The sequence below is a fragment of the Erpetoichthys calabaricus genome, chromosome 4, assembly GCF_900747795.2.
Source record: "Erpetoichthys calabaricus chromosome 4, fErpCal1.3, whole genome shotgun sequence".
NCBI lineage: Eukaryota > Metazoa > Chordata > Cladistia > Polypteriformes > Polypteridae > Erpetoichthys > Erpetoichthys calabaricus.
The window spans coordinates 2,228,588-2,251,128 of record NC_041397.2 but is presented as its reverse complement, the minus strand read 5'-3'; the positions used below and the strand labels follow the sequence as shown (position 1 = coordinate 2,251,128).

The 22,541-nt window shown below is 45.4% G+C and overlaps 1 protein-coding gene across 2 annotated transcripts in view; it reads right to left on the bottom strand.

Moving 5' to 3' along the window:
- LOC114641476 (ICOS ligand-like) overlaps nt 1-22,149 on the bottom strand; it is a 60,152-nt gene extending 38,003 nt beyond the window's left edge. For both annotated transcript variants that reach the window (XM_028790506.2, XM_028790505.2), the window contains exon 1: nt 21,777-22,149. In XM_028790506.2, the coding sequence (XP_028646339.2) occupies nt 21,777-21,861 (85 nt within the window). In that variant the 5' untranslated portion in view covers nt 21,862-22,149. The remainder of the gene's footprint in view (nt 1-21,776) is intronic.
- Nucleotides 22,150-22,541: the final 392 nt, after the last annotated feature.

The following is a 22,541-nucleotide window of genomic DNA, read 5'->3' as shown; positions in this document are numbered from 1 at the left end:
TTGTCTCCTTCCTCGGCCACCCTCCACGGCTGTTACTGCTGCTCCAAATTTCTAAGATAAACTCCATGTGCTTCTCACCTGCTTCTTTCACTGCCTGTACATACATGCCAATGGTACCACTTTGCACTGCTCATTTGGGGTCAGAGAAAACCCCATCAGCACTCACCTTTGTTAATTCTATTAGCTGATGCAAGCCGAGACCACCAGTGATCATATACACAAACAAATGGATTTTAACCAGAGGAGCGGGTCTCGAAATGTGCGTCACTATCTCTTACACACCCACCCTCTGCATGTCTTATCAGGGTCTCTCTCTCCCCCCCCTCTATATCTCTCATGCTCCGCCCCCTCTGACAGTCTCTCTCTCTATATATATATACAGTTCATCCAGAAAGTATTCCCAGCGCTTCATCACTTTCTCCACATTTTGTTATGTTACAGCCTTATTCCATAATGGATTAAATTCATTTTTTTCCTCAGAATTCTGCACACAACACCCCATAATGACAACGTGAAAAAAGTTTACTTGAGGTTTTTGCAAATTTATTAAAAATAAAGAAACTGAGAAATCCCATGTCCATAAGTATTCACAGCCTTTGCTCAATACTTTGTCGATGCCCCTTTGGCAGCAATTCCAGCCTCAAGTCTTGTTGAATATGATGCCACAAGCTTGGCACACCTATCCTTGGCCAGTTTGGCCCATTCCTCTTTGCAGCACCTCTCAAGCTCCATCAGGTTGGATGGGAAGTGTCGGTGCACAGCCATTTTAAGATCTCTCCAGAGATGTTCAATCAGATTCAAGTCTGGGCTCTGGCTGGGCCACTCAAGGACATTCACAGAGTTGTCCTGAGGCCACTCCTTTGATATCTTGGCTGTGTGCTTAGGGTCGTTGTCCTGCTGAAAGATGAACCGTCGCCCCAGTCTGAGGTCAAGAGCGCTCTGGAGCAGGTTTTCATCCAGGAGGTCTCTGTACATTGCTGCAGTCATCTTTCCCTTTATCCTGACTAGTCTCCCAGTCCCTGCCACTGAAAAACATCCCCACAGCATGATGCTGCCACCACCATGCTTCACTGTAGGGATGGTATTGGCCTGGTGATGAGCGGTGCCTGGTTTCGTCCAAACGTGACGCCTGGCATTCACACCAAAGAGTTCAATCTTTGTCTCATCAGACCAGAGAGTTTTCTTTCTCATGGTCTGAGAGTCCTTCAGGTGCCTTTTGTCAAACTCCAGGTGGGCTGCCATGTGCCTTTTACTAAGGAGTGGCTTCCGTCTGGCCACTCTACCATACAGGCCTGATTGGTGGATTGCTGCAGAGATGGTTGTCCTTCTGGAAGGTTCTCCTCTCTCCACAGAGGACCTCTGGAGCTCAAACAGAGTGACCATCGGGTTCTTGGTCACCTCCCTGACTAAGGCCCTTCTCCCCCGATCACTCAGTTTAGATGGCCGACCAGCTCTAGGAAGAGTCCTGGTGGTTTCTAACTTCTTCCACTTACGGATGATGGAGGCCACTGTGCTCATTGGGACCTTCAAAGCAGCAGAAATTTTTCTGTAACCTTCCCCAGATTTGTGCCTTGAGACAATCCTGTCTCGGAGGTCTACAGACAATTCCTTTGACTTCATGCTTGGTTTGTGCTCTGACATGAACTGTCAACTGTGGGTCCTTATATAGACAGGTGTGTGCCTTTCCAAATCATGTCCACTCAACTGAATTTACCACAGGTGGACTCCAATGAAGCTGCAGAAACATCTCAAGGATGATCAGGGGAACAGGAGGCACCTGAGCTCAATTTGGAGCTGTGGAGGCTGTGAATATTTATGTACATGTGCTTTCTCAATGTTTTTATTTTTAATAAATTTGCAAAAACCTCAAGTAAACTTTTTTCACGTTGTCATTATGGGGTGTTGTGTGTAGAATTCTGAGGAAAAAAATGAATTTAATCCATTTTGGAATAAGGCTGTAACATAACAAAATGTGGAAAAAGTGATGCGCTGGGAATACTTTCTGGATGCACTGTAAATATAAAATATCTCTCATGCTCTGACTGTCTCTCTCCCTCTATATCTATCATGCCCCGCCCCTTCTGACAGTCTCTCTCCCTCTATATCTCTTGTGCTCCATCTTATAGTTACCTAGAGAGGGCTGCGTGGTCTCGTGGCCTCGGACCCCCTGTAGATTTTATTTTTTTTTCCAGCCGTCTGGAGTTTTTTTTTTTCTGTCCTGTTAGTGTTCCCAAATTCCATTTTCGTATTTATTTTGTCTTTTTTCTCTTTCTTCATTATGTAAAGCACTTTGAGATCATCGTTTCTATGAAAACGTGTGACAGAAATAAATGGTGTTGCTGTTGTTGTCTCTCTCTCTCTCTCTCTCAGACCCACTTGGCACCACCAGATCTGTGTACCCAGAGCGCCATCTCCATTCCTGGTTAGTTGTGTATTTCCCACTAAATCAGCAAAGGCAGATTCAGTTCCAGCCCATGACTCCCTGTGCCATAAATGCTACCAGTCCCACCCATTCCAGTCTTTCTTCTTGGGTGGAAGGATTCCCAGGATGTGAAGGTCCCACTTCTTTGGTACGTGGAGCTCTGTGACGCGCCCTGCCTGCAGCCCATGAACCCCATCCATTTATCAGTGCGTCTAGTAGTTCATAATCAAGGCTGGAGTAAGGCAAGTGAGTATTTATTATTTGATGGTAATGTGTGTGTATTACAAACAGAAGTAACAAAGTGTCATGTGCAGCTACAAATAAACTTCCTCAATAAATCAATCCTTAAAAAACGGGACTGTGGAGAAGATGCAATAAAGAATGAAAACATTTAAAAGCACAGTCAGCCGTAGCTTCCTTTGCCAGTGAACGTCTTGTCCCCTCTGTTTTTGGGACTACGCCTCCCTTTATCTTACTCCCATCACTCAGATCTCTTAGGCTGCAATACCAAACACCTGGAGCTGTCAATGATGGATGGCCGCGCTGACCTCTCAATCCCAAGTGTGTCTTAAATAGCCAACTCCTCCATGAACCGCCATGTCAGCTCATCCGCCAGTCCTTGCCACACCTAAACTTCTGACCCGGGTTTCGACAGTCACTGCACTTGCTGTTTCTGCACAGCCCCGTGACGCACACACGGTGTCCCCGACTCACACAGACTAACCGTGTGAAACCAGTTACAAGAAGATTGATGCAAAGCCTTCCATCTGCCAGCCTGTCACTGTCACCTGTATTCCCCCAGGCTAGCTGACCATTGATTGCTGTCTCTGCTACTGTGATTTCTCGACCTTGTGGCAGACAGCTGGGTCCCATGCCCTTTGGCACTGGATCCAGGGGAGCAGCACTGGGATGCACACTACGACCCCCGGAACACTTGGTGGCAGCCCTTCTGGGTTGCATTGGGGCCAAAATGGTGGAACACCGGAGATCATCCTTGTTGGGCACTGTGGGCACCGCCAGGAGGAGCTACATGGCTTAACGACACACCCGGAAGTGCAGCCTGATGTAGGACAATGAGCACTTCTGGGGGTGCTATAAGAGGAGCCTGCAAACATTACTCAGGGTGCCAGAGTCGCCAAGGTTGCCAGAGAGGTGTGGAGGAAGAGTGATTTGGGGTTTTCTGTTGGTGTGTTTTGGGACTGTCACTGCTGTGGTGTGCTGTAGCTGTGGGACATGGAGAAGATGTGATTCCCCAAAAAATAAAAAATCTTTTTGTTGATTTTCACCTGTGTCTCCGGTGTCAGTCTCTGTCGGGTCGACGCCTATATAACACCTTTGCCACCACATGAAGACTAACGGTGCCCTCAGCTGCCCTCAGCTGCCTGCTCACTACTCAGATTAAGTTTGGAGGAGAATACATGACGGTCTTTGTAGACGGAATATGAACATTCGTATTGTGATCACACGGACACCCTCATCCTCTCCTCTTCTGATTTCAATGACTGCTCTTTGGGAGTGCAGTTTGGTGTTTAAATGTCCTCTCCTGCCCGTCGTGAGCTCAGCCTTGGCTGTGACTGAGAGTGAGGGGTTTGCAGGTTCTTGCATCAAGTGATTGAATTTCAGAGGACCCCCCCCAACTGACCGCTGCCAGTCAGTAGTGAGGGGGATTGCATAAGTACGAGGGCTGACTGAAAAGTCCCGAGACGCTTTCATGGAGGCCTGATGTGGGAATGCTGTGCAGGTGTTTGTGAACCCGCAGCTGGTCCACCGTAGTCCGGAGTTCTCTGTCCCTGTGAGTGTTAGTGTCATCACGGGGGTGAAGAAGACGTTCCTGTGAGAGTACAGCAGAGGCGATAAGCTTAGGAGGAGCACTGATGACATTCCTGAAATGTGACGGCAAGAATGATGGAACGATTAGCCGTGCTGCTGTATTTCGGTGGTGGAAGCTCCTGATGTTCATCTGCATGCGAGGGAATGAAAAAACGAGTTTGGGGAGGCCATCCACTGTGGTTATGGATGCCATCATTGACAAGGCTAACAAACTGCTGAAAGATGACAGAAGACTCAGATGTCACAATCGAGGTTAGGAAATCAGGAATCATCTCCGGAATTTGAGCACTTGGTTGGCTTATGTATAATGAGATGGTTATTATGTCTGCTCTGTATTAGATCTCGCCCTGCAGTGGGCTGGCACCCTGCCCAGGGTTTGTTCCTGCCTTGCGCCCTGTGTTGGCTGGGATTCGCTCCAGCAGAGCCCCGTGACCCTGTGTTAGGCAGGTTGGATAATGGATGGATGGATGGATGTATTAGATCTCTCTGCTCTGTACGCTGACAAGGTGTCATTTTACCATCTGTTCATTTCTTCTGAACAATACAACACAACACCATTTATTTTTGTATAGTAGCCCAAAATCACACAAGGAGGGCCACAATGGGCTTTAACAGGCCCTGCCTTTTGATGGCCCCCCAACCTCGACTCTCTAAGAAGACAAGAAAAAAACTCCCAAAAAAATGGAAGAAACCTCCGGAATAGCAGTTCAAAGAGAGACCCCTTTACCAGGTAGGTTGGGCGTGCGGTGGGTGTCAAAAAGAAAGGGGGGGGCCATACAATACAATACACAGAACACAAGTCATCCTCAACACAATATAATAGTGAAATAGAAATATTACAAGTACAGAGCAGAATTCAACAGTAGGTGATATCACATAATAGGATTCTGATTGGTTCAGAGTCCTGGAGACCTCAGCCATCAAGCCGCCTCCTCGTATTGGCCATTCCACAGCTGAGTCAGCCAATCTGATGAAAGGACCCCTCTACCCCATGACTCCTGCAATCCTCCATCAGAGATGACTTTACCTTAGGCAGGCAGAACAACTTGGCCGCAGTGGCATAGCTGGGGTTGGGGTGTGCAAGGGGAGACATCTGTCCCCGGGCGCAGCATCCAGGGGGTGCCAAATTTCCCTTCCCCATTGCATTTTGGCAAACAGGAGGGGGCGCAAAATCTTCAGTTGTCCCCGGGCACTGAAAACCCTAGCTACGCCTCTGCTTGGCAGGTGGGCTGTGGGCACCAAGTGGCACATTTGAGTACCGAGAAGAGAAACAGAATGGATTCTTAGTTTTTGTGGTTCATACCATAACTGTTAGGGCGGCACGGTGGCGCAGTGGGTAGCGCTGCTGCCTCGCAGTAAGGAGCCCTGGGTTTACTTTCGGGGTCCTCCCTGCGTGGAGTTTGCATGTTCTCCCCGTGTCTGTGTGGGTTTCCTCCCGCAGTCCAAAGACATGCAGGTTAGGTGGATTGGCGATTCTAAATTGGCCCTAGTGTGTGCTTGGTGTGTGTGTCCTGTGGTGGGTTGGCACCCTGCCTGGGATTGGTTCCTGCCTTGTGCCCTGTGTTGGCTGGGATTGGCTCCAGCAGACCCCGTGACCCTGTGTTAGGATATAGCGGGTTGGACAATGACTGACTGACTGACCATTACTGTTACCTGCAGCTATGTATTAATAACAAAAATGTACAAAGAGCACACCATGAAAATTGATTTAAATTGGCTCTGCACATAGCGACATGTCTAACAATTATAACAAAACACATTTTGTGAAAATCGGTTGAGAAATAAGAAAGTTACACCCACACATTAACATCAGAGACCCTCTCCATACACGAGTTTACAGGTGGAATTGGACCCCTCCAATATGTAGACGTATCACCAGTGAGCGGAACAGCAGTCAATGCAGCTTCTTTAAGGTTTGCACACCCTGGCATTGGTAGACCCGCCACCTGTAGACCCCCCAACACACACCTGACATGCAGGAGCACCACATCATGTGAGCTGCTCAGCCCAGGGAGCTTTCAATGGTGGCCCTCCATAACCCCACCCTTGAGACATCTGCACAGGATAATACCAAGAGCACCGAGAGCTTCATCGGGGGTCTCCAGGTAGGAGCAGACGACCAGACTTCTTTAATTAATACAAGTGAAGCAGAAAATAACAATTTGTATTCTGATTGGTGTTTGTTGTCATTGTGATCTGAGTGACTGTTCAAACTGACCACAGACCCCCAGAGGTTTCTTTTGTGCATTAATTCTGCTGACTGCAGTTTGTGTTCTCATCTCCTCCATTCTGTAACTCCCTGCCAGGCATGGCCTGTCACTGCCAGCGTCGGCTCAGTCCCCTACACTACAGGACACTATATAACACAAAGATAGATAGATAGATAGATAGATAGATAGATAGATAGATAGATAGATAGATAGATAGATAGATAGATAGATAGATAGATAGATAGATAGATAGATAGATAGATAGATATAGTGCCTTTCACATCTATCTATCTATCTCAGGGTTTCTTTGACTTTCTTTTCGTTATCTTTGAGACCCATTCCTTGTTGGATGCCCAAATGATTGCCAGTGTAGCAGATGGTTTGGAGAGTCATGGATGATTGTTGCAGGTTAGGGGGTTAATGAGACCCTCTTCCCCACCCATCCATGGTAATTCTTCCTCTTTTTCTTTTCCCTGTCCTATGTGGGGTGATCTTTTGTAGGTTTTAATGACTCAGCAATGACAAGCCATGACCCACATTTTAAGAGACCCTCATCTATCTCTCTAGCTGTGTTAAAGGGCGGCTGTTCAATTGTTATGCAGTACCTTTCACATTTATCTACGTATTTCTCTTTCTGTTTATTTTACAGTGTCTTTCATGTCTGTCTCTTTCATTGTGCCTGTCAAATCTGTCTCCCTATTTTATAGTGCCTTTCACATTTATCTCTTATGCTCTTCCTTTCACGCTAATCTCAGATGTGAACACACACACACTGATCCACTCTTTTGCCAGTCACCAGCGTGGCTTCTCGCTCTTTTTCTACTCCAGGGCTTTGTCGGCTTTGCCTTGGGGATTCCCAGTGGTTTTTTCAAAACTCATTCCAAGTAATTTCTAAATCTGTGCCCAAAATTCCTGCCCTTTTTATATTATTGTCCGCTGCTTGATTATCCTCTGAGTCTGTGTTTTAGTTTTCGTGGCCTAATGGCTCAGATGTGGGCCGAGTGCCTCTAAGGATGAAAGTTCAAAACTGGAGTGTCGCTTGTCCTGCTGGTGCTTTCATTTGACAACACAACGTGGTGCTGAGCCTCGCCACTCGCTGGTGCCTCACTGTGTGACCCTGAGTGACTCATTAATGTTTGGTCGCTCCAATCATACTGTAAATCACAGCCGCCCACAGTGAGGTGCTCTTTACAATCACTCAGTAGGTTTGCTTTGTTTCCAAGAATCTGAAAAGAGGAACCCTGCATTAATGACTTGGTTTGGATTACGCTGCACTTGATATGGAGGATGTGTTTCTTTATGTGATTTTCACAAACATCACCCCAGCATACGTAAAAAGGTGGAGTGACAAAATGTCAGGCAATACGAGAGAAAAGTAAACCCATGAGAAGGAAATCGATGACTGGCACAGAGCACATGAAGCCAGTGTGACTCTTACTCTTACTCTATGTTAATTAATGTTGTCTTATTTTAATTTCTTAGTTTGTCTTTTCTTTTTTTATTTCTTCATTATGTAAAGCATTTTGAGCTACATAATTTGTATGAAAATGTGTTATAGAAATAAATGTTGTTGTTGTTGTTGTCATCTGAGGACAGAGACCTTCATGACGGGACTCGCTGCCCACACATAAATTAAGAACTAAAATCACATGCCATGGTGGTCAGCACAGCACGAGAAAGACCACCTGGAAGACTGCAGCTTGAATTGAGTAAGGCAAGAAGTGAGATGGGGGTCCTAAAAAACTACAGCAGTACACCTTTATAGTGCCTCACAGGGACCGGGCTGCTCACAATAGACACAGTGTCACCTTCTGCTCAGCCATTCGGGTGTGCGTTTGACAGGCTTGTTGTTATTTGTTATAATATTAATTTATTTATTGAATGTCTGTAGATAGATAGATAGATAGATAGATAGATAGATAGATAGATAGATAGATAGATAGATAGATAGATAGATAGATAGATAGATAGATAGATAGATAGATAGATAGATAGATAGATAGATCTCACTTGGCAAGGAGTCAGTGGCAAAGGTCAAGCCTATCTATCTATCTAAGTGTCACTCAAGCTAAAGCATCAGAGGACAGGTGACTGTGTCACTTCTTCCCAACATGAATGCCATCCCCTGATCCAAAGCACCCCTAGACATTAAGAGCAGTAAATAAACCCTGAAGACCATCTGCCCTTAGATGAACGTTAATTGTACTTTTTCTCTGTGCTGTCACTGATGGTGACCTTCTCGTTGTCCCTTTCTCTGTTTAACGGTGTGCCATCCTACGATTTCTGTAAAATGGCCAGAGTGGTTTTCTCAGGGTTTGACTTTTTCATGTGGCGCCTTTCTATAGTGGTCAACATGCTGAACCCTCTTTACAGGTACAGGTCACTTGTTTCAGTGCCTGTCACTTGGTGCCCGCTGGCAGGTGATGCGACTTATTTGGGGTCTTAGCTGTAGCTGGTGGGACTTTCTCCTTAAAAGCAGATTTTATGACAATTTGTATCGATTTCTTGCAGGTGTAATTGTGATTCATGTCCTTTCTCGCCAACACCCACCAAAATGCAAATGTAATGAATTCCTCGATATTGCCCACCCACTTACACCCCCCCCCCTTCCTACTCTGGGTGACACAACACAAGAAACTGAAGCAGCATCATTGTGGGTGTCAACCCCACCAACAGACAGACAGATTCATTGAGCAGGTGATATAATAAGGGGGCCACAGTCGTCACCAGAAAGCTGTGGTCTGAAAGGGTGGGATGCCACATGTGACAGTGGTGAAAGAAATCAGACACTGATATAGAAAATGAAAATGTGACACGGCACACAAGGGGGGGGCCAATCAGTGTGACCTTGAGCTGGATTGCTGAGTAGAATGAATAGATGGGGGATTTCTGATATGAGGTAAGATAACATGTGCAGTGCAAGAAGTGACAGATGACAAAGTATAACAAATGAGAATGAATGAATGAAGACCTCCAGTAACTGATGGATGGTACGGTACAGTGACATATGATAAGGTGAAGACTTAAGGGGAGAGATGATAAAGTACAGCAAATCACAATGAATGAGACTCCAGTGGGTCCACCACGTGCAGGGGGTCCACAAGGGTCCAGTGCAATGTGACCTGGGTGGCAGTTGATGGCAGATCCCCTGGCAGACCGATTTCCTGGCTACTGAAACTTTAAGAAGGGGGAGCGGAGGGTGTGTTCCAACTTTAGGGGGTGCCCACTCCTCAGCCTCCCCCGGAAGGCCTATGCTGGGATGCTGGAATGGAAGATTCAGTTGTTGGTCGAGCCTCTGATTCAGGATGTGGATTTTGTCCTTAGTATGGAGCACCAGACCAGTTTTTACCTTCATAAGGATTCTGGGAGCTTCACGGGTGTGTGACCAACCAGTCTACCAGTCAGTACGCAGCATCCCTCAGGGTGTCTTGTGGACCAGCTGTTGTTGGCTAATCGGTTTCAGCACCACCAGAGTCAGCAGTTCACATTGCCAGCAGTAAGTCAGACTCACTTTGGGTGGGTTTGGGACTCCACCAGGGGTGGCTTTTGTCACCAGGTCTGTTCATAATTTTTATGGGCAGAATTTCTAGACACAGCCAAGGGGTGGAAGGTTGTCCATTTTGGTGACCTCCTTTCTACTTTTTGTGGATGATGTGGTGCTGCTGGCTTCATCGTGCAGTGACCTTAGACATGCACTGGGGCAGTTTGCAGTCAAGAGTGAAGTGGCTAAGATAAGAACCAGCACCTCCAAGTCCGAGGTCATAATTGTCAGGCTGGAGAAGGAGGGAGTGCCCCCTCCAGTTGGGGATGAGGTGACTCAGGGTCTTGTTCACGAGTGGGGGGCAAAGGGAGTGAGAGAGTGACAGGCAGATCCGAGTCGAGTGAAGACTACACTGGTCAGTCGAGGTGAAGAGGGAACTGAGACGAAAGGCGAAACACTTACCAGATGGTTTACATTCCTGCCTCACCTATGGTCACGAGATGTGGGTAGTGACTGAAAGAAGTGAATCACAGATACGAGTGGCAGGAATAATAGTAATAATAGTAATAATAATACATTTTATGTATATAGTGCCTTTCCCATGCTCAAGGCGCTTTGAACTTCCTTCACAGGGTGTCTGGGCTCAGCCTTAGACGTTCAAAGTCGAGCCACTGGTCCTCCACATCAAAAGGAGCCTATTCAGGTGGTTTGGGCATCCTACCTGGATGCTTACCTGGGTAACTCTGAGAAGACCTCAGGACAGACTGCATCTACTGGCTGGTCTGGGAATCTCTCAGTGTCCCCCAGAGAAGATGAAGGAGGTGGCAGGGAAAAGGGACATCAGAGCATCATTTCGTAGTCTGCTGCTCCCCCACCACTCCATGACCCCAAACTGGAGGAGCCTCAGAAAATGGATACAAGGATGGATGGATGGATGGATGGATGGATGGATGGATGGATGGATAAGTGAAGATTTGAAGTAGCAGGTGATAAGGTCCGGCAAAAGAGACTATGAATGAATGAATGAAGTCCTAAGTGATGGATGATAAGCAGCAGTGACAAATGATAAGGTGCAGATGTGAAGTGACAGAAGATAAAGTACAGCAGGTCAGAATGAATGAATGGCACCCAATTATGGAAAGTCATCTCCTTTTCATATAAACCTGAATTAGGAATCCTTCAGTAAATGTAACTGTGCCAGGGGCTGAATGGCCCACCACCTTAGACTGGTAAGATGTTGAAGCTCGTTCTGGAACATGAAGTCATTTTGTTTATTTGCATACACATTCTGCCAGTCCTGAGCGTGTTTATGTTGGCACTCGCCCAGTGTCTCCTATTTTAGACACAAAGGAGTCTCTCTATTATTATGGGGGGGGTCATAAAATGTGTGAAAAAGAGGAAGTGCCAACAAACGAGAAGGAAGGAGGACTACAAGCGCTGAGAGGTCATCTTCTTTTAATTCTCAATTCTCACTGCCCTTTCTGTCCTCACCACATTTACAGTAAATGGCAGCGTCTCTGGTGCCAGGGTGCAGGTGGTGCGTTTAACCCTTTGGTTCCTTGTAGAGGTTTGAAGTAAACTGAAGGATTTTGCAGATTTCCTTCCCGACTGCTTGATCACATTAACAGGACCTTCTCACAGAGCTCTAAAGTAAAAGGCTTGTGTGTGTAGCGGTTGTGCGCTGTCAGGCATTACAGAATTTATTTAACTAAATGAAGCTGTGATTTATCACCCTTCTGACGGTCTCTTATGTCCTCGTGAGATTTAAACAGGTTGGGTGACTTCTAAGCAGAGTTATTGGCACGCCAGACAGCGCCGTGCTGATTTCCTACAAGTATTAATGTCTCACTTGAGTTCTGCAATTTCCAGACAATACAAGTGATTGTGCCAAAGGTGACTCATTGCTACTGATGTGGGTGGTGCTGCCCCTTTACACACCCAGCATCCTCAGCTAATGGAGATGGCAGAATAGCATTAGTGCTCTGCTAACACTGGTGGTAGTTGGCACTTAAAATGACTGGAAGTGCCAACATGGCCAAACCCATCTGCTCATAAATGCCACCCAGATGAGGTCAGTGGCAGCACCATTGGCCACACTTCTGTGAGTCGATACAACTAGAAAGGTGCTGATGAGAACAGACCACTCAGTCCAATGTGGTCATCCATCCACGTCACCAAAATAACATGAGGTCGAGGTCTGAAGGTCCCTAACGTCCTGCTCTCCTCCGCACTGTTGGATTATTTATATGTCTCTGGTGCTTTCTGTGAGGAAAAACTTGTGCAAAATCGGCCCTTAACAAACCCCAGCCATGTCCCCGTGTTCTTATTGAACTCATTTTAAAGTCACCGTCTCAATCCACTCGACGAATTCTCTTCATAATCCAGCGGTTTTCAAACTCTGGGACGCGCCCAAAAAAAGTGGGCACGAATGTTTGCCATATGTGGCGTAATTTCGCTATTCGTAGGGAAACTTTAAACTTGTAGCGGTGTATCGGCAGCAAAAAATATAGGAATACATTTTATTAGGGTTTCAAAAAAACATTAGGGGGGGCGCGATTAAAACTGTTATGAAAACTCGGGTCGCAAATACTTAAACGTTGAGAAACGCTGTCATAATCTTAAACACTTGAATCAAGTCACCTCCTAATCTTCATTTTCTTCAACTCCTTCAGTCTCTCCACATCTGAATCAGCCTAGTCGCTCTTCTCTGGACCTTCTCTAGTGCTGCTATGTCTTTATGGAGACCCAAACTGCACCCAGTACTCCAGATGAGGCCTCACCAGTGTGTTATAAAGACTTGAGCAGATCCTCCTGGGACTTGTACTCCACACATCAAGGCGCTATTTAACCTGTTAGCCTTCTTAATGGCTTCTGAACATAGGCTGGAAGTCAATAGCTTAGAGTCCACTATGACTCCTAAATCCTTCTCACAAGGTGTACTCTTGATTTTCAGACCTCCCATTCTGTATTCAGACCTCGCATGACCTATACTTAATGCAAGTATTAATCTCAGCTCTTTAAATCTTTCCTCATAAGTCATCCCCTGTATCCCTGAATCAGCCGAGTTATTCTTCTCTGGACTTTCTCCAGTGCTGTTATGTCCTTTTTGTAAACCAAAACTGCACCCAAGGACTCCAGATGAGGTCTCACCAGTGTGTTATAAAGCTTCAGCAGAACCTCCTGAGACTTGTACTGCACACGTCAAGGCACTATATAACCTGTTAGCCTTCTTAATGGCTTCTGAACACTGTCGAGAAGTTGATAGTCCACTATGACTCCTAAATCCTTTTCACGAGGAGGTCTTTTCATTTTCTGACCACCCATTGTGTATTCAGACCTCACATTTTTACTTTCTCCATGTAATTCTTTACATTTACTGACATTACATTTCATTGTCCACAAATCTGCCCAAGTCTGTGTGCTGTCCAAGACCATCTGGAATATCATCTACAGTACATCACCTAGTTTTTATATCATCTGCAGACTAACCCGGTGTGTTATTTCCATTCTTTTCAGGTCATTTATATTAAAAAGAGCAGCAGCTCCAGTACTGACCCCTGCTGGACACCACTTTTAACATCACCTCATTCTGATAAGATTTTTTTAATTAATTTTTTTGCATTTATATAGCGCTTTTCTCACTACTCGAAGCGCTCAGCAATTGCAGGGTAAGGGCCTTCCTTGCTCAAGGGCCCAGCAGAGCAGAGTCCCTTTTGGCATTTACGGGATTTGAACCGACAACCTTCTGAGTGGCAGTGCAGATCCCTAACCTCAGAGCCACCACTCCACCTCACCATAGCCCTGTGTTTGAGCCAGTTTTGTACCCACCTAGAGACAGCACCTTGAATTCCCATCCTCTCATGTGGGACCTTATCAAGAGCCTTGTGGGACCCAAGATAAGTACGATATCTCTGATCATCTGCTTTTGTTGCTTTCTCAAGGAATTCCATCATATTTGTGAAACTTGACCTTTCTTGTCTGAACTTGTGTTGAGTATTTGCTAACACTCCGGTTCTAGACATGTGTAGCTCCATCTTCTCTTTAAATATTCCTTCTATTAATTAATCATATTAATAAAATAATATTATACATTAAATGTCCTTTAGGCACGGTGGCGCAGTGGGTAGCGTTGGTGCCTCGCAGTTACGAGACCCGTTTGGGTTCGCTTCCCGGGTCTGTCCTGCATGGAGTTTGCATGTTCTCCCCGTGTCTGCTCCGGTTTCCTCCCACAGTGCAAAGACATATAGGTTAGGTGCATTGGCAGATCCTAAATTGTCCCTAGTGTGTATTTGGTGTGTAGGTGTGTGGGCTGCCCAGGATTTGTTCCTGCCTTGCGCTCTGTGTTGGCTGGGATTGGCTCCAGCAGACCCCTGTGTTAGGATATAACGGGTTGAACAATGACTGACTGTTCTTTAGGCTTATTGACCTGAATTTACTTGGATCAGCCTAATCCCCCCCTCGTTATACAATGTGATAATATTTCATAACTACCTGCCCTTAGGAATTTCTTTAGTGTTCTGCAATTTTTCATAAAATATGTGCCAAGGGTTAATATGTGCACCCTCTCACCTCCTTTAAGGAGTCTTTAATGCCTGCTTTCTTGGATCTCAGCCTGTTTAATCCATGCAGCTCTTCTCCCTCTACAATTCCTAAATGAATCCTTAGTAGCCTGTGTTACTGCTGCTGTTTAAATGTACAAGCGTCAAAGAAATTCACTGTCTGTATTTGTTAATTCCCCTTTATGCTCTTCACCTCCTTCTGGGCTGTTCTTTTACTACTGAAATATTGAAAGGGCCTCTTTGGGTCTTCGTTTGCCTTTTCTACAATGCTCCTCTTCTTTATCATCCTTCCAAATGCCCCTTCTAACCATACGCCCTGCAGTTAGCACCAGGGCCGTCTTAGCAGCATCATAGCCCCCCTGGGCAGAGTAGACTGCTGGGGGCCCCCGGTTTTGACAGCAAAACAGAAACAAACATACATAGGCATCAGATCAGAAAAAACTTGGGCCCCTATGCTCCTGGGGCCCTCAGGCAGCTGCCCAGCGTGCCCGTGAGTTAGCACTATGCCTTATACATCATATTCATTTATTTTTCTTTTTCTCTGTAACTTCCTTTATAGTTTCTTATTTATCCACCTCAGAGTTTTCTTTAAATTCTTACTGCTTCTAATTGTTGGAATGAACTTATGCCATATGTTTAAAATCTGCACCACATCTCCTCAACTGTCCCCATACTTAAAAGCTTATCCTAATTTAACTTTCTGATCCGTTGCCACATCTGCTCAAAATGTGTCCAATTAAAGTTAAAAGTAACTGTTTTAGTTTTCTGAATACACGCTCTGTGACATCGACTAGTTTAGAGTCACTTGACCCCATTGGTTTAATCTCCCTTTACCCCTCCAATGCTAATTCAGAGTACTCAATCAAGAGAGGGCCCTGTTGATGACCCAGGACTTCAGGTGTGCTCTCCTGTACAATGCGATACAATACAACGGACGTCTTGTATAGCGCCCTTCACTGAGTGCTGTCAGCACTCCTCAGATTACGGTCTCAGTGACACTAATCACTAACTACATGACTCCAGTAAGTCTCACAGAAGTGCTCGTCCTGCGCACCCCTTTCTACGCGCTCACCCTTTCTGATAGTCTGCATGAGTTCCTTTCACATCTGGGCCAAGAACATTTACGTTAATCAGGCTGGAATGGCTTTGTATTGCTGTACGTTTAAATGAATCTCTTGATGTGCATCTGTTATGTACTTTCTACAGTTTGTAACTGTAATTCACCTGTGCAGTTCTTACAATGCTCTGAACTTGGGCACTGTAGAAAGATAAACTGACAGCTGTGCCCAACTGTGCCCACATGGATTCTGCTAGCTCGCCTGTGTTCTTTTCCACATTCCAAAGACAGAAGAGAACTAGCAATTTCAAATGGGTGTGTGTGCCTGATTGGCTCCTGCAGTGGACCCCGTGCCATGTCCAGGGCTGTCTGTTGGCTGCCAGGTTACGACCCCCTGTAACAGTGAATTGCGGTTTTGCGAATGTGGTTTTACTTCGCTATTTCTTCACCACAAAGTGTTAAAATAGTTACACTGTACCAGTGTGGAAAAATCTAAGTATTTCAGAAGTTTTGATTTTACTTTTTGGAGTGTGCGATTTAACACCAACGGGGGCGGATTAATAAATAGGCTAACCTATAGGCTGCAGGTTAGGGGTCCAATTGGGAAAAAATACGAATTTCCTACAGTTGTCACATACGGGTGGGTGCACCGCACGCACATCACCTGCAGGGAAGGTCTGCCCATTGGGACTAACGGGACAAACTCCGCGGTGCGCCACACGCCGTAAAGAGAGAGCGCATGAGCGAGCGAGACAGCGAGAGAGAGAGAGAGAGAGAGAGGCGTGACGTGATTGGTCCGTCCTCCGAGCACCTGTCCAATCACACGGACTCTCAGCCAATCCGCGCCGACTAAAAATAAAGAAAAATGCGCAACAGGAGAGACGGAAAAATGAAACGAATTGGCGATTTATGCGCAAAGGGGTGCGGCGGGGTCAGCGTGTGCAAGTGGGCGACTCGTTCTTGCACGTCACCTCAAAGCGGCTGACAGAAATACAAAACTACAAGTTGTAAGCATGTTGTATTTATCTAGCAAATAATACGTTAACGCAGCGACCGCAGTGGCGATGAGCGAGTTGAAAGACAGGAGGTGCACGTTTATAAGACAATGTCATAATCAGAAAATGGCTGGGATTTTTGTTATTTTCTTTACGCGTTATTTTACACGGACGTCAGCTTTCAGACACTTGCAGCGTGAACAGATGTTTAGTTCGGACCAAAACCTCACTTTCTCCATGATGGACCCCGGCACATTCATGTTGGTTTATTTCTTTTTGTTCAAGGCTCAGTGAGTCACCCGCAATGAAGAACAGCAGAGGGAATAAGGAGGACCAAGGAGCTGCAGGAGGATCTTTTTTCTTTATTTTAGCATTTAGTATTTTAGCTAATTGTGCTCATCTTTTTACCGAATGAAGCAAGAGTGTGTGTTAGACGGGTACAAATTATTATTATTTTATTTTATACAGTTGTCTTCAATTGCTGACGCGATTTTTTCAATAGTGACGTCACTCTTCAGACACAGCCTTACCATATAGATAATTAGACCTTCCGAAATGCTCTAAGACCACCAAAACAGCTCATCTATGTCTCAAAATCGATTCATGCCACTGAAACACCACCACGCTTCCATTTCACTGCCACTCTGTCACACACGCCACGAATTGCCGTCAGATGACAGCAAAACCCCGGGGCGGGCAATCAGCTGGCATGGGGACAGCTGAGTTTGGTCTGTTTTTTATTTTTTTTTTTAACTTTGCTCAATTTCCGCTATGTTTCGATGCAAAATATGACTGTGAGTCTGACTGTGTTCTTTCTTCTTTGCACAGTGGTTGGCACAGCTGGCACACCGCTGGAATGACCTTTTTGGCCACATTTATATCGGTCAAGAACAGTTGGCAGACGTTTCCCCATTCCCCCAGGGGCACTTTAAAGACGACTGCACCATTAGAATCCAGTCCAATCTAGTTCAGTTAGTCCTTACCCAATGACTTTAATGCAGTTTGCCAAGTTCATCAAATATCGCAAACATTTCCGTGATTTCGGGGAACTCACAGCGAAGCGAACTCGACAATGTTCGCTCATCTCTAGTCATTACCTGAGTGAAGTTTGCATGTTTCTCCATTTTCGCCTTTGTATAGCCTGCCGGCTCGTTTCTGATTAGCTAGATTCCACATCACAAAGACATCCAAATTAGTCCAATTGATCATTCTAAATTGGTCAGATGTGAACATGGCCTACAGTGGAATGGTGCGCCTCTCTTTGTTGGCCCTTATGCCTGAGGCTGGCAGAACAGGCTTCATTTCACTAGGACTTGTGTCCATTTGTCTGCCTATTTATTTTCTAATAATTCTTTGAATTTATATAGCACTTTTCTCACTACTCAAAGAGCTCAGCAATTGCAGATCAAGGGCCTTGCCCAAGGGCTCAACAGAGCAGAGTCCCTTTCTGGCATTTATGGGATTCGAACTGGCAACCAGTGCAGATCCCTAACCTCAGAGCCACCACCTGATGATCAAGTTCATGGCGACGAGAGGCTTGTGCCCATTGTGGCAGCCTGGGGAGCTAAATGAGAGTCAACCTGACGGTTGGCACCAGGCCGTTGAATGTTACCCTGGCTCAACGCTGTATTTTATAAAGAAAAATAAAATGGGGTTACGTTACTTGTGTTTCTGCTTTGCTTGATGGTGATATTGAAACCTTCAACAACAAAATACGGCTCTGTTAAAACTGTAAGGTACAAATAGAGAGGGATGGAGTCGAAACAAAATACAAATTAGCAAAGCAAACATTGCTGAAGGCAAAATCAGTCACGGGGATTGTATAACCCAAGGCACAGCTCTGTCTCTGTCAATGTGCTTCTCTGGCCTTACTACAAATACTTCTGCGCCAGTTAATCTTTTGGGGTTTCACTCCCCAGTAATTTCCATTGCTACTTTCAGGTCCAGAACAGGTTCACAAAATCTTTGTGTCATCCTTGTAAACACTTGGTTTTCTTTTATAGCTATTTAACCAAACAAGCCCTAAAACTGTTGTTTGCCATGTTTGCTTTGGTAATCCTTAATGACAGAGAGTGTGACATGCGTGCATCACTGAGGAATATTTCATTTAAACGTATGCAGTTCTGCATATTATGAGATGAAAACAGGCAGCGTTTAAGGCTTTGGACGTCAAACCCTGAAGTTGTGGCTTCAGTTCCTGACATGACCAGCCTGTGCTCCAACTAGATAGATAGATAGATAGATAGATAGATAGATAGATAGATAGATAGATAGATAGATAGATAGATAGATAGATAGATAGATAGATAGATAGAGTGAAAGGCACTATATAAAAGATAGATAGATAGATAGATAGATAGATAGATAGATAGATAGATAGATAGATAGAGTGAAAGGCACTATATAAAAGATAGATAGATAGATCTGAAAGGCACTATATGATAGACAGACAGACACACACACACACTTTATTAATCCCAAGGGGAAATTCACATACTCCAGCAGCAGCATACTGATAAAAAAAACAATATTAAATTAAAGATTGATAACTAGAAAACCATAAGAATTTAACCAACTGTATATGTTGTACGTCAAAGGCGTCAGCTAAAAAAGTAAATGTAAAATGTAACAAACTGCACTAATTCGGCTCTGAATGTGTTGTTAATGGGGTTGAAAATAAAAGAGTGTAATTCTGTGCAAAATGCCCTCAAAATACTTGGTTATGGTGGTGGAGGAGGATTTTTAAGTGAGAAAAGAAACGTGCGGCCATTGAGCACTGAGCGCTGATCCACAGCTGATAGCCCACACAGACTTCTACTGCGTGGAGAGTTTTGAAAAAGTGACTTCAGCATTGAAAAATAAATGATATTAGCAATTCAAAAAAGTAACATTTGGTTCCTTTGAATGTTCTGATTATGCCGGATTTTGTAATAAGGCACACATGAAATGGCCGCCGCCCTTTTCCATAGGTGGGTTTCTGTGCGCCTCAACCCTCATTCCAGTTAGAAAAACTAGTCTGTTGGTCCCTGAGAAACCCAATTAACACACGTAGATGTGTCCCCAATTACGAATTTTGTATTCTGCGCATGTCCGTTGCACTCTACCAGCCAGCGCGTTCATTCGCTTTGTACGCATTGCAGCAGCCTCCGGCTTACTCGAGCACAACATCAATTTTCCAGAAGCCAATCGCATTATTCCTTCCCATGCATGGCTGAAATAATCTGTCTTAATATTTCAGAAAGAACTTAATTGATGTCAATGATCTGAATGAATAGCGCTAAACTCGGCAGCACAATCCCAATAGGTCAGCGTTTCTCTTGGCACTAGTAAAGTACCTATCTATCTATCATATAGTGCCTTTCACGTCTATCTATTAATAAAATGATCACAGACATCAGGCTTATTTTTAGAATCGCGGTGGGCGATGGGGTGCTGAAGCCCATCCCAGCCAGTATAGGACGCAAGGCAGGAGCAAACCCTGGACAAAGGCGCCAGTCCATAGCAGGCTGAGCCCACTAAAAGGTAAAGATGATTTATTGTGAAACAAAACGCTGCGGCACTGGGGAGGTGTTTGCAGGACTGGAGCCACGTGCACCGCTCGACTGTACAAATACCTCAATAGGGCTCGAGATGTGCGCGTGCATTGAAGGTTGTGGTGTCCGGCCAAACGGACAGTGTCAGTCCATCACTAATGCCAATGAGGAGCGCTCGTTATGAACGGTCTGTGGAGGGATCAACGGGAAAGACTCGACGGTCTTACATGGAAGACCCTTAAAAGCGATGCCCTCCACCAGCTGAATTTCACGGGAATCGGAAAGGATTTTGCTGCAGGGACGATAATTGTAGGCATAGGGACTTTGCGTTGTTGTGCATTCACCGGAGGTTTTGTGGCTGACTGGGCAGACAGCTGTGGCCACTGTGTGGACTTCTGGAAGTCACTTTGTTGCTCCGAAATGATTCTCGTTCTACACGTCAGGTTGGTGTTTTATCATATTACGCATTTCTATGGCCAAAAAATTATTTTTACATTGGTATGGTCAAATCAATGCTGAATGCATCATGTGCCACACTTTGATTTGCATTTCCCGCTTGCTTCGGGCCACTACCTGAAGGTAAGGTACGTAGAGGTGGGCATCTCTATTAACGAGAAGGTCATGGGGGCCACCAAGTTAGTTAATCCGCCCCTCCATGCAGTGCTCAATAATGCATGGATTTGCTGCGCGCTTAACGCGTTTGTTTGCACCTCTAACTCAGGGGTGGGCAGATTCAGTCCTGGAGGGCCGCAGTGGCTGCAGGTTTTTGCTCCAACCCAATTGCTTAATAAGAAGCCCTTATTGCTCAAGTAAAACTTCAGCTTCACTTTAGTTGTCTCGCTCATTAAGATTTTGAACCCTTATTGCTTATTTTAGTCTTAAACAGCTGTAGTCTTGGTTTTTAATTGCTCCTAATTAGCAATAACATGCAAATGACAAAAGAGACCAGCATTTCTCCATTTTGCTTGTTTTCATTTACACCTGTGTGTATTTATCATGCACTATTGGGGTTAATTAAATACTTGGAAGGAAAGTGAAGAGAAAAAAGTGAAGCACTGAGAATTACTCATCTGTTTTAGACTTCAAATCATTTGGATGATATCCTTAGAAAGGAAAATAAATCTAGGATATGAGAATGACCTGACATGGCAGAGTTAAAGCACAAGCAAGCCATGCAATTAAATAATTGACAAGGATTGGTTTTTAATTAAGCAACTGTTGGAACAAAAACCTGCAACCACTGCGACCCTCCAGGACTGAATCTGCCCACCCCTGCTCTAACTCACTGTTAGGAATTCGGATTGTTCGTTCGTCTCTAAGTGCGCACGCGTCGCTCGCTCCCCGTTATTTAATCCCATGTTAAAGACCTTCAGCTGGTTGGCCGTTCACAGGTAACCGGCGATTTGCCCAGCGGCTGCAGACCCCTAAACAACACCAGGGCAGGAGATTGCAGTCCAAACACACGAGGTGGCAGCACCTGTCTATCAATTGCCTTCACAAGCCCCAGGCAAGGTACACCTTTGCGCACACCCAAGTCAAAGAATGTTCGCGAACACGAACTAGCACACAACCCAGCCGTGAGAAAAGAAGCAGGACGCAGCGCTGAATGATCCCGATTTGAACCCAAACAAGTGACACCCCGCCCCCCTCCACATCAGCGACGGGACATTAAGTGACAGACACTCTTACCTTGATGAACCAGCAGGTAAAGAATCACAAAGAAAAGGTTGCCAAAGAGAGCCGCGCCGTGGTTTGCTAGCCGAACAGCCATCATGATTTGTTGTCGGTGGGTCCTCCAAATCCACGGGCACACGGCAGTTAGGGAAGTGGCGCTTCGATCTGGAAGGCTAAAGCAGAAGGACGTTGAACGGCAACGCCCGCCTATAACGCAAAGTCACTTCACTGGCGGCTTCATCTGTCGCTCTGGAGATTCTTTCTTTACGCGTTACAACTCTTGTTTCGAATTCGTGACTGAAGTTTCTGCCTTCCCAGTAAGAAAAACTTTTGCGCGGTCGCGTTTCTCGCTTCACGCCCACTCGAACTCTGCCGGAATCCCCGACGGTGTGACGTCACCTGGCAGCCGCGGGGGTTTCCGACGCATTTTTGGTTTCGAGGCATGACGTGTAATATATGCTAATTATCACTAATTGAAATTCGTTAGCTTTCTCGGGGGTGAGAGGTAGACTGGGAGTGCACGGTAACACTGCTTTCGATGTTTTCGTGAAATAGGAAACGCTGACGTCCAGCGCAACATTCAGTTTCAATTCGATTCCGTTTATTTTATATAGCGCCCTTCACGGAGTGCAGCTGCAGGTCTCAGGGGAAATGCACGTATAAACTTGACAAATCGCTAAACACGTAAAGACATAGATCTGTTAAAAGCACAGGAAGATAAAGCAGTTTGAAGAGACCATCTGTTCATTAATTAATTGGTGAACTAAGCACTACAAGGCA